The sequence below is a fragment of the Phalaenopsis equestris genome, unplaced genomic scaffold (assembly GCF_001263595.1).
Source record: "Phalaenopsis equestris unplaced genomic scaffold, ASM126359v1 Scaffold000408, whole genome shotgun sequence".
Taxonomy (NCBI): domain Eukaryota; kingdom Viridiplantae; phylum Streptophyta; class Magnoliopsida; order Asparagales; family Orchidaceae; genus Phalaenopsis; species Phalaenopsis equestris.
In genome coordinates, this window is record NW_018164849.1 from 301,823 (window position 1) to 315,134 (window position 13,312).

Consider the following 13,312-nt stretch of genomic DNA (forward strand, 5'->3'; position numbering starts at 1 on the left):
AGTTATTTCAGTATTATTCAAAATAACACAAAAATAACATGAAAATAACTCAGAAATAATTTTAACTGCTGCAAGTAGAGTTCCGTCATGAGGAGTAAGCACACATAAATTTTTGCAATCTTTGCCATTTCATTGATGCAGAAGGGTTGAAATGAAATTCCAACTAATGATGAGAAAACTTTTACGCTTTGTAACGCACGCGTTGCGACCTTGAAATGTATTAATCTAAATATTAAGTTTTTGAATTTAAATATGTAAATATATAGAAAAAAGTATATAACCACAGACTTATTATGTATTTATAGATCTAATACTATTTTAGAATTTAAATATGTAAATATATAGACAAAAGTATATAATATGAGTATAATTAAAAAAAAACTACATGCATACCACAGACTTATTATGTATTTATAGATCTAATACTTAACTTTTTTATTTTTATATATTTTCTAGTACTTATAATTTTTAATGAAAATATATATTTTCATTTTAAAATTTAAAATAGTGATATTTTTCATATGATATAAAAATTTAGGTGATATATATATATATATAATAAAGTAAATTTAAATAAATATATAAAAATAGAAGAAATGGCATGCATGTACGTAAATGCTTATTAAAAAAACATAGGTAGTGAAAACTCTCCGTCAAAAGTATCTTAAATTTTTTCTTAAAAAAATAAAAAATATAATATTTTTCCTTAATCATAATATTTTCCGATATTTATTAATTGCTAAGCATGAATTTCTATGAAATTTAACAGCATAGACAGGATAATACATGTCAAAAGATGACCACGAGCAAGAGATCAGAAACTCGATTGTTTGATTGAAAGCATCAAGACTAAGATCAACCAAAGGAACTGAACAACTTGAACTTGAGTGGTTCGATAGGAAAAGAAAAAGGAACTGAACAACTTGAACTTGAGTGGTTCGATAGGAAAAGAAGTATCGGGGAATCATGGTCATTCCCTATGATGAAGCCAAACCCTTAGATCCTATATTTTTGTCGAAGGCATGCAATAGTCTCTCCCCTAAGCATTAGCAAGAACCAGTAAGACGAGTGCCAACCATTCCTCAAAGCCTCTTGGTTTAAGGGCGGCTACATATTTGATTATGTTGATTTTCTCTTTGCCCAATAGTCTAGCTCTTCTTAATCAACAAGAGGTCCTTATTGGGGATTGATGGTCGACAACTAGGCTTGACCAACTAATCGAACAATTTTGCTGACCAAATCAATCTTGCCAACCATTTAATAGTAGAAAGTCAACCAACTGACATCATCTAGCTTAGCCAACTGGTAGACTTTACAGGACTAGTCCAACCATCAGACATTTTTAACTTAGCCGACCGATGTCACATATCAAAGACTCACCAGTCCAGCTAGCCGAGTCTTAAATCAATCAGGTTTTGGGCCCATATATGTAAGATATCTATAATATCATGTGCAGTCCTCACTAAAACATGGGCATAAATGTGACTTCCCATGTTATACCCCATTTACTCTATAAAATGGGGATCATTATATGAATAGAGGGTTAGACACTTCTCTTAAATTATTATTCATTATCGAGCATCTTTATCGGTCTCTTTCTATTTCTCATGTCTTACACTTTATTCATTATGTGTAATTCACGGACAAATTCAAATCCAAAATCTTAAAAAATGTAGTGGGCGTGGATCATGTCAAAAACAACAAGAGGAGTAGCACAAGGAGAAGAAACCCACAACAAAGACATCGCCAATATGTAGTGCACTAGGAAGTTTGTGCAGCAGAATGATGATGAACACCATCAAAGAGGTATTGGCTCAAGAAAGGGAGCAAAATCCTCGACAACTAAAGCACAACAACCAAAGGGTACCTCTGCTGAAGAAATTATTATACTTCAACAGTGATGGGTCAACGCCAATTAACAACCAAAACGTTCACACTGCCAACCATAGAATGTATTCTCTTAGCAAATTTTTGAAGTCAGGCTCCTAATAAGAAATAAGGTTCCTTCGCTGCAATCCTACAAGAATCGGACAAATTTGACTGATCACATTGCCTCTTTTGAATCTAATGTCTATTTGCTAAGGATTACATACACGTTGAAGGGTCACCTGATTTTCACTATGCAAAGGGTGTTGTCCTCAGATGGTTTAAAAAAGTGTCAGTAGGAGTGATCACATCTTTCACAGACTTCAAATGGATGTTCATGGTGTAGTTTGTGAGTTCCCAAATGCCCCAAAAAGAGTTCTCATGCCTTCTACAAATTAGGCCATGCCAAAGAGAAAACCTATGCTCGTTCATAACCCATTTCTAGAAGGTGATGTTGATGGTGCATGATCTAAAAGTAGTAGCAGCACACGTTGCCCTGGCTCAAGGACTAGAAGAAAATAAAATTTGCTACTCCTTGGACCTTCAACGATAGAAGATCTCAATTGAATTGTGGGAGCTGGACAACAATCACTTCTCGACCAATGAGATTAATTCCACCCTTGTTGTTGTGTCATTGCTCTTGGAGTCGAAGTCACAAACTCCTCAAGTTTTATGGCCTTGATTAGCTCTTCAATTAGTTCTCTGAGGTATCAACATTCATTTATGTCATGTTTATTCTCCTTGTGTTAGGCACAATATTTTTTAGGGTCCCAGAGGTAAGCTCTAGTCTTCATTATGAGGGATTTTTTGAAGTAATCTTTATTTTGCATTACCTTAGCAGACGCTCATTGTATCGAGCCATCTGCTAATCAGGGTACCAGGCCTAACTCCCTCAGTGATGTTTTTAGTCAGTCACTTTCTAGTCCTAGGGTGGCCTGGCTACTTTGTAGTTAGCACAAATTATGGCTTGGTCTGTACCCTTTGCCTTTGGAGCACTTCCCTATAAGTGACTGGGGGATGATTATGTTATAAGGAAAATGAAGTTACAGTTATGTTCCTCGGCCCATATGTAATTGTTGGCTAGGTTCATCAACTATGCCAATATCTTCAATCATTTTAGACCCAATGCGTACCAGAAGGGTCCTTCCTTTAGCCCCTGAACTAGGGTGACATGATCTACTATATGTTATAGGTCTCACACTGTCAACATCTTTTTCTAAAAGCGTGTGATGAATAAACACAGACTCTCACTTTGTCCCTGCTGGATATATAGAAGGGCAAATGAGGTTATCTGATGCTTTTAGGCCCTAGCAAATTATCCCACAAATATTCACTTAAAAATAAGGCAATTACTCCCAGTGAAGTCCACGCAAGGCTTGACTCCCAGAGCGTGGTAAAGCTATAAAGAAGATACGACATTTCAATGCTTTGATGACCCTTAGCAAACACGTTGTTGACTCAAATGAGACTATGTGGTTGATTGGGTTGATCCTCCCTTTGTAGAACTAAAGTGCTAGGAATTTGAATCTTTTTGGGGGATTGGTTTCAGAGATTTGTCAAGAGAATGCATTCTCGGATTGTTGGCGAGCCTCAATCTGCCTCAACCGACGCCGACCCAAATTTGTCGAAATACTAGGCGTTGCCTTCTTTTTATAGATCCTTCTTCAGTTAGGCTCAGGGAGCTGCTCTCTTCCTCGAGCTAAAGCATCTTTGATGGCATCCAACAATTGATACTTTAACTCATGGATTTTCTAGGTAAGAAAATTATGATGCACTCCATATTGACAATGTCTCTGTTGCGGGGTTTTTCTTTTTAGACTGCTCCTTTTCTGGTTTGTCGCATGATTTACGCTCACTGCACAGTTTAAGTGTTGAGTCATGATTTGTCCATAAATCATAACCAAGAAATAGAGCATAAGGAGACACAGAGAGAGAGAGAGAGAAAGAGAGAGAGAGAGAGAGAGAGAGAGAGAGAGAGAGAGAGAGAAAGGAGTGAACAATAAAATGTAATGTTAATTATGTCTTATTCATAAAATGTTCTCATATTTATAAGGGGATGGTATAATGCGATGATGTTACATTTTTATCATTGCTTTTAAGGGGTTTATATAAGGCATTGTTGGAATTTTATAGCTATGAGCTTGTCATTCGACTGCTCTATGCCTCGATCGGCTAAGCTTAATATGCTTTGGATTGGCAGAATCAACTTGGTAAGTAGGGTCAGCTTGACGGACTGAGCTAGGTCTACATTAGACAATTAGCTAATCTAATATTGCTATTGATCTTAGATAATTGGTGAGAGACCACTAGAAGTTTCTTGATGATTAAAGAGGTTGAGGGACTGGATTTTCTCTTTGATTAACTTTTCTATAATGATTAGCTCAGATGTCTGATTGTCTCATTGTCTCATTTCTGACCGAAGGACTGAGGCTCTGATTATTTGATTGTCTTTTTGTACTTCTCGCGACTCGGTTGGATTTAGTTTACTAGTTTTGGCTCAATTAATTTCACTTGACTGGACAGATGTCATGATCTTTTATGGGTGGGTAATCTTTCATTATTTTGTTATCTTTTGGATCATTAGATCTTCTTAGAATCAACATTAACATATATTTTATATACAAAGCCTCTTGCATTATTTTATATATATATATATATATATATATATTTGCATTTAAAAATTTGATAGCAATTTTTTCAATTATGATATTTTAAAATTAGCTTGAAAGGAATTATTTTTTTATCATATGTTTTTAACAGAGTAAAAAAATTGATAAAAATATTTAAAAAAATTAATTCTTTTGAATTTAAAATATAATATTTGGTGGATATAGAGAAGTTTAGTTATTTAAAATAATAAGGAAATCTTCACCGAGTACACGTGAGCTGGCGTCGCCTTCCGTGGGAAAGAGACAGCTATGATCTTAAGAGGCGAAATTGCTAAAAAAAAATCCCTCCGGATTTGCTGGTTGAAGGCGACCGCTGGAGTAGGATTTGATTAGGATTAGCAGAAGAGTTAATTATATTAATTATGATGGCCGAATGCAGGTCTCGAATTTAATCAGGTTTTTCAGGCAAAATTTCTTTCGGCTGCATTCGTTTTGTCTTGTAATTAAAGCTGTTAAGCATTTGTTAGTCGTCTGACTCTGTTGTGATTCCTTTTGGAGAAATAAACATGCATAGCACATAATTCCCATCGTTCATAAAAAATGTGTCAACATGGATCTCAGAACTATCTCACGACCGACGGAAGAGGTGTCATGACCTTATGGGACTTGCCGAAGTTGACCGGGATACAAAGCACATAATTCTCATCGTTCATAAAAAATGTGTCAGCATGAATCTCAGAACTATCTCACGACCGACGGAAGAGGTGGCATGACCTTATGGGACTTGCCGAAGTTGACCGGGATGGCATGCCCATCCGGTTTATCCCGGCGAATCGAGAGGACAACGCTTTCAGGCCCGTAAAGAGAGGATCGTCTCCCAAAAAACCCACCTATCAGATACATATGAGTGCATCCAATACCCTCCAACCATGAAACAGACCTTCCAGCTTCGTGACAGTTGATATCAGTCCTCAGGTAGTGGTTGCCGGGTATGATGGCCGTCTGGCCCCTCCTGACCGGACATCTATGGGCCCCACAGGCCATATTCAAGTATAGACCGAAATAACCTCATCTTGATTACTTGCTCTAGGATACATCAAGTAATTGTACAATGACCCATTTCTATAAATTGCGTGATGGGTTGTGGGTTGCTAGGGGGTTGGCAAAAATTAACTAAACTGTCTGAACTACAACACAAGTATTAATTTTTATTATTTATATAGTGAAAATGAAAATTTGAGGACAGACATGTGCGAAAAATATTTTTATATAGAATCAAAATACATTTATCAATATAAAAAAGCAAGCATTAAATTTTTTTTATGAATATAAATATAATTTAGTTTGAGCTAATACGACTTTAATTAAGTTTTGTTGATATAAGTCATACTCAAATGCATGAGACACTCAAAAGAGTGTATATTAACTCAATGGAAGCTTGCCTTATTACATCCCTTAACATCCAAAATATGTATTTTTGCATTAATTCACCCAATTCCTATGTATTTAATACCCCCCAAATATTTCATGAAACATAAGAAATATATGAAGATCACTATTTTAAAATTTAAAAAGATAAATGCACTTCCTCATACATAATTAAGGCGACATGTATGAAAATATTGAATTTTAGGGTTTAGATACTACATAAGAACTGAGTGGCATGTATGTACAACTTCTTTCTTATATTTATATATTTATTTATATTTTAGGTATAGTGATTGCTCACACACACACACATTAGAAAAAAAAAAAGAGGAGGAAAATGAGTAAAAAATAAATTTTGATTATTATTTGTAATAATATTATACAATCAATTAAAACATAATTCATTAAGTTTAATCAAAGTATATTATATCTAATCATACAATCATGTTAGTTTAAAAAATGAAAAATGAGAATTTTTTTTTTATGAGATAAGGTATATGTTAATTAATAAAAATTGATATTAAGTTCAAATTGTACACTCCGCGTTGTAATGTAATTATTTGCATAAAATAAGATAATTCAAAATTTAAACTTATTGCACTATATGATGAAAATCATAATCATCCCCATTTAATTACAATTAGCATTAATAAACTAATTAAAAATTAAATAGTTTATACCTAATTATATTGCGTTTAATTACAATTAGCATTAATAAACTGATTAAAAATTAAATAGTTTATACCTAATTATATTGCAAATTTGCTCTCGTGTTTTTACTACTTCATCTATGATGATGTTCTTGTGTGATGAGCAACATGCCTATATGAATTTAATTAATATTTGATTAAATAACTTTAGTAACTTTATAAATTGGCTTTTAATTCTTGAAACTTTTGTTGAAAAAATATTTTAAAAGTCAAAAGAAGGCATTCTCTTAGTGTTCTTTCTTGATCAATAAAATATTTTGCTTACTTGTTATTTTTTTTTAAATTTCAAAAATAATATTTTTATGATTGTTCCAAATTATTTTCCAAAAATCACATAACAATTACACCCTTGTTTGGGTGTGTCATTCAAGGCCTCCATGAAATTTCAATTATTATTTCTTGAAGTTTATACATATTTTCACCTCAACAAATATGGGAGTGCAGCTCAGTCTTTGTTCTTTTATTATCATTTAATATAATTTTTGTACGCTATAAATTTCTAAAATTTGTATTTAATCTCTGTTAAACTTCATCTCCATTCTTCATTTCCTTGTTTTACTCTCAGTGCTCTCAAAAAATCTTATAAATACTCTACTTCATCATGCTTATAATCTCTTAATTTCATAAGGGAACTTTGCCCATGCTTAATTTGAGAGTGGGCATAGGTTAGCATATTAAATTTTTAAAAAATCATGCCAACTTTTTTTATTTTTTATTTCCTATTACTTTATTGGTTAACTATAATGTAACACTTTTTTATCTCTCTATTAGAAATATTAAATATCATCTTTCTACTTAGTTGACTCAAGTAAGGAAATTTCTATTATTTATATTTCTTGGTAGCATGCATTGGGAAGATTAGAGAAAGAAAGATAGGAGAATTTGGCAGAGTGGAAGAAATGATAAAATTAGACATGTATTAATACATAACAAATGACAAATTTTTATTGATATGTATTTTTTTCATAGAAACAATTATTTTTAATGGATTAAATGCCATTTTGATAGAATCCTTTACCAAAATGATATTTTTTCTATTATGATAAGTTAAAATATGATCTGGTATTTTATGAAGATAAGCAAAAAAAAAAAAGAGAAATCTAATAGGAAAGTAATATAAAATTTAATATAATGCTAAGAAAATGAAAAAATATGACTAAGATATTATTTTGAATGGGTTAAACTATCCATAGATTTAAAGGTATGCATTAGTCCATTTAAATAAAAAAATATAGTTGAATCTAGCATATTTGATTGTTTTTTGGTTTTCAATTAAAAGTATTTAAAGTATAATTATAAGACTAATTTCAAAAATTATTAAATAACAAAATTATATTGTGATTAAATAAAATGCATCAATCAATTGGTTTAATAAACTCACTAACCAATCCACCCTTGTTAATCAATTACACACCCCTTTATTAGAATTTCAAAATTCAGATAAATTCAAATTGAATCAAATAAACTAAATTAACTTTTGGTTTAGTTTGCCTCGATTTAACATTTTATTTGGTTGATTTGATTTTATCTAATATTTATTTTAAATTAATTGGTTTAGCAGAACTATTAATGAATCAGATATAATTGATCAAACACACATCCCCAGGTACATCACCAAGAGTTCTTTTAATCAAGCATGAATTTTAATGCTATTTCAGCTAAAATTTCCTAAAAATTAAATTTAAGGTCCTTTGAACTCAAAATTCTCCAATTTTTAATTAAACTAAATAGTTTGATAAGATGATCCCAACCTTAATAATAGTGCTCTTTAATCACGGCCTAATTAAGCCAACCTTAAGTATTTTAAGCATACCTATTTATGATATTATTCAAGAGCAAATGATATCCATATTCTATGAGTTTATAATTAAAACAAGTATTATTATTATTGATAAATTTAAAGGTATTAAAAGAATGATTAATGCTTAAGAAAAATAATATGGTTCAACTAAAGAAGTACTTAAGAATATTGACTTAATTTATAAAAAAAAAACTCTTAAAAATAATAATTAGGCCTCCATCAATCTTCCAATGATTTTCAAAATAAGTGAAGCTAAATTTAATCTTTCCAAGTTCTTTTTTTCAAACCCTAATTTTTCATTGCTAGTGTACACCCCTCGATGGATGCCATCTGCCAGTCACCTGCAACCAGGGTTTATATTAATTTCAATTAAAACCCTTGCATTTTTTTTATTATAACTTAAAGTTGTAAGGCCACGTATTTTGTAAATAAATGCTGCAAAATTAGCCCAAAATATAATAAATATGAGAAAGTGGCATCCTTCTCAGCAAAGTAATCTCTTATCTCAAATTATTTCCTTCAAACTTTTTTGAACTAAAGAAATGGCATGTTAAGACATTGTTACTAAAATGTCATCTTCTACCATTTATATGCCTAAAATTATTTTTTTCATTAACTTAGTCCTCACAACGACAAATTTTTTGAAAAACTTTGCTTCACATACTTTAAAATTTCATTTTTATTTATATAACATTTTATAAGAAAATGTGGAGATTATATTATTTTGTATTAATATATTAAATTTCATAAAAAAATGTATTTATTTATTTTTAATGTGATTTCCAACAGCTGTCTTCAAGCTACATTATGCTTATGGTTTATTAAAATAGATATAATATGCTAAAGTTAATAAATAAAATTCTTTTTTCAAAAAAAAAAAAAGAAGAAAATCTCCATATTTATCCATGCAGCAATCACAACATAGCTGTAATGCATTTTCATCTTTGGTTGTTATTTGTCAATGCATCAGACCTTCTTTTATAATTGTTTGGTTCCAACAATTATATAAAATTTCGAAACAGAGAAAATAATAAGCCAAATTAATTTAAAAATCAATTAATAATTACTTTTTACCCCACTAAAAATAGAAATTAAATTATACAAAAAATTCTGTTAACCCCATTGACATACATACCACCCATTTCCTATGTATTTAACTTATCAACCATCTAAACTTTACTTTTTATAGAGTTTGCATCCGTGTTATACTCATGTAACCTTCTAATAACCCAAATGTACCCAGCCCTACCTACTTGTTACGTACATAAATTTTTCTCGAGAGTTCAGAAAATAAATATACAAATAATAGGGTAAGAAAATGAATATATAAAATAAATGCTAAGCTGTTGAAGAAGAAAAGTATTGAATAAAAAATGAGAAACATGGAATTTGGATAGAAATATCTGTAAGAAAAATTATTTAATAGGCACATAATTTTCCAGAGCAACAAATGGAGTGGATGGTTTCATAAAATGGTTAACATAAGCCTAGCAATGATATTTAATAGGACAAATAAACCACTCATAAACTGTACTTATTCTGCATTCTTACCCCCAACCGATTTCCTTATCTTTCTGTTAAAATATAAATATAAAAAATTAATTGACTTAATCTAAAAATTAAGCCGGATTACGTTAACGGTCTAATAATGTGTCCGTTATCCAAAATACCGTTTCTAAGCTGCACAGAATTAAGGAGTCCAGCTCTGGCCGGCCTTGCATAAAAGGCTGAGGTGTACATAACTCGAGTCAGAGTAACCCATTGTTTATACTGTTAACCAAGGTTAAATTTTTTTTACCAAACTAACTAACTTGGTTAATATTCAAACCCTATATAACCGCCTGCGCAGTCTCAATGCTCTTCACTGTCTTCCTCGTCTCGGTTCTCTAGACTGTTCCAACTTCCTTTTTCTGCGGAAAGCCGCTAAAAATCCAATCTTTGTTTTCCGGCGATGTCTACTGCGGTCGACTCCTTTCCTTCTCTTCTCATCCTCTTATTGCCCCGGATCACCTCTGCCGCGGCGTTTGTTCCCTTCGTGTTATTTATTCTCGCAACAGCTGCCCTCATCTCCCCCGGCGGCATCGCATGGACGTTTACTCGAAAGAGGAACCCTATTCCTGGGCCCGGAGGACTCGCCGCCGGAATAGCTCTAGCAGGAGCTGCGGCTCACCGCGCGCTTGCGGATTTATCCCGTCGGTTTTCATCGATACACCTCATGGCTTTTTCCGTTGGTTTCACCCGTTTCATAGTTTCAAGCCATCCGGATACCGCTCGAGAAATCCTAAATTCATCAGCTTTTGCTGACAGGCCGATTAAGGAATCCGCGCGCGAGCTTCTATTTCATCGCGCTATGGGCTTTGCCCCTTTTGGCGAGTATTGGAGAAATTTGAGGAGGATTTCTTCTACTTATTTGTTTTGTCCTAAGCGCATCGCAGCTTTCAGTGAGCGACGGAGGGAGATTGGGGGGGAAATGGTGGAGGATGTGAGGAGTTTGATGGGGAAGCATGGGGAGGTTGAGGTGAAGAGAGTATTGCATTTTGGAGCTCTGAATAATGTCATGGTGAGCGTTTTTGGAAAACGTTTTGATTTTGGGAAAGGGGAAGGGTTGGAGCTGGAAGAGATGGTTAGGGAGGGTTATGAGCTGCTTGGGGGTGTGAATTGGAGCGATCATTTGCCCTTTTTGGGATGGATGGACTTGCAGGGAGTTAGGAGGAGGAGCAGAGCTTTGGTGCAAAAAGTTAATGTTTTTGTGGGGAGGATTATTGAAGAACATAGAATGAGAAAGGTTGGGGGAGTTGAGGAAGGTAAGAGTGGGCTTGGAGACTTTGTGGACGTGCTGCTTGATTTGGAGAAAGAGGACAAGCTCTCTGACACTGACATGGTTGCTGTTCTTTGGGTATGATTTCTCTGTTTTTCTCACTATTGATTTTGTGTTTTGTTTCTTCTTTTGAATAAAGTCATTAATTATATGCTTATACTTCATACGTTAATTTGATTTATACGCCTATAGTATATTGATGTTGATGAAGAATGATAAATTTTTATTAATTTTTCTCAACTTATTTGTTTAAATAATAAAGAGGATGTATGCAGCTGTACAACCGAATGATTATTCAACGGTTCATTTAATGTGTATTTTTGTTGCGTTGACCTGATCTTAATTTCTATTTAATCTTTTTCTTCTGCAACTCTGGGTTGACTTAACTCTCTATATTGCATTTGCTGTACCTTGGATTTTTTCAATGCACAAATCAGATATTTTTAAGCCATTTCTTTGTACTTATGCTCATAAAGCCATTATGTTTTCTTTTTTATTTAAAAAAAAATCATAGGTCTCCTTCAATTCCAACCTCCTTGATATTCAGAATGTAAAAAAAATTATAAACCAGCTCTTAGTTTTTTTCCCTGCAAAGAAAAAAATCATATTTTTCTACAAAGGTCAACCATGCTTACCTGGCATGCTGGATTTAGATAGCTACACTTATGTTTTTTTCTTTTTAGCTTGTTCTTCAAATTACCAACTTATTGTATATATCCTTCACTTCAGGAGATGATATTTAGAGGAACTGATACAGTAGCAATCCTTCTGGAGTGGATTCTGGCAAGAATGGTTCTTCATCCTGAAATCCAATCCAAAGCTCAAGCAGAAATAGAAGCTGTTGTAGGGAACTCAAGACCTGTTACAGATTCAGACATCCCAAACCTCATTTACCTTCAATCAATAGTGAAAGAATGCCTTAGAATGCACCCACCTGGTCCTCTCCTCTCATGGGCTCGTCTTGCAATCCATGACACCAATGTTGGAAACCACTTTATTCCTGCCGGAACAACGGCAATGGTGAACATGTGGGCAATAACACATGATGAATCATTCTGGGCTGATCCCTGTGAGTTCAAGCCTGAGAGGTTCATGGAAGAAGATGTGAGCATTATGGGTTCGGACCTTAGATTGGCTCCTTTCGGTTCCGGGAGGAGGGTTTGTCCTGGCAAGGCTATGGGCTTGGCTACAGTTCATCTCTGGCTCGCTCAGCTTCTTCAGAGCTTCAAGTGGTCGCCATCAATGGAGGGGGTGGACTTGTCTGAGTGTTTGAAGATGTCGCTGGAGATGGAGCATCCTTTGGTTTGCTGTGCTGTTCCAAGAGAATGAAGCTGGTTTATGATAGGAAGATGAAAGAGTGTTTTATATATTTATATATATGAAATGAATTATTTTGACTGATGATGTGTAGGGGGTTGTGTTTTTAACTCTTTATATCTTGATCTTGTTTGTTGGAAGTTTTTTGTTTGTAGCTTTTTAGGTCTATCATTGGCGTATAATGTTAGTAGTGAACAATGTTTGTTTCATGGGACATCAAGAAGTTGGTGATTACAACTCATAGCCTTAATCTTTCTCAACATTGCTCTAATGTTTTGAGTTTTGCAATTAGTTGTTTTTTCATGCCTTTGACAAGTATGAATCTTTCTCAAAATATCCTCTCTTCATTGCACATAATCAAAGTTTCGTGTATGATTATCTCATTTTAATAGTTTTCATGCTTTTGCTAAAGTGAAAGTGTTTCTTGATCTCTATAAACTATAAAATTAATAGCACATCTTTGAATGATCTTTGTGTTAATGAAAAAAATCTTATTTTTCAAAATCTTTTCCAAATGGTTTATATTATATGAAAGAAGATTGAATTGATTTTATTATAACTTGTTTGTTATTGCTATTTTGATTACTGGGGAGTATCTTCTAAATATTGTTGTGTACAGCAACATCAACTAATTTCTAAAATATCTATTATCCAAACTAGATTATATGATGGTTTGGTGAGGTCGCTCATCCACCTGAGCATCTCATATCAGCAACACATTTGGTTTTATTTTATGTTTCTCTTTTAAATGCCAACATTCTGC

General features: G+C 33.2%; 1 protein-coding gene across 1 annotated transcript; it reads left to right on the forward strand.

Moving 5' to 3' along the window:
• Positions 1-10,294: 10,294 nt before the first annotated feature.
• On the forward strand, positions 10,295-12,801 carry LOC110026956 (cytochrome P450 78A5-like). The gene is made up of 2 exons (XM_020728189.1): positions 10,295-11,310; positions 11,962-12,801. Exons 1-2 carry the CDS (start codon positions 10,366-10,368, stop codon positions 12,559-12,561), a joined length of 1,545 nt encoding a protein of 514 aa, XP_020583848.1. The 5' UTR covers positions 10,295-10,365; the 3' UTR covers positions 12,562-12,801.
• The last annotated feature ends 511 nt before the right edge of the window (positions 12,802-13,312 follow it).

Bases quoted from the DNA above. Each gene is read 5' to 3' on its own strand.
- LOC110026956 (XM_020728189.1), top strand. From the start codon at position 10,366: ATGTCTACTGCGGTCGACTCCTTTCCTTCTCTTCTCATCCTCTTATTG. The intron at 11,311-11,961 runs GTATGATTTCTC...CCTTCACTTCAG, and splicing joins ACATGGTTGCTGTTCTTTGG to GAGATGATATTTAGAGGAAC.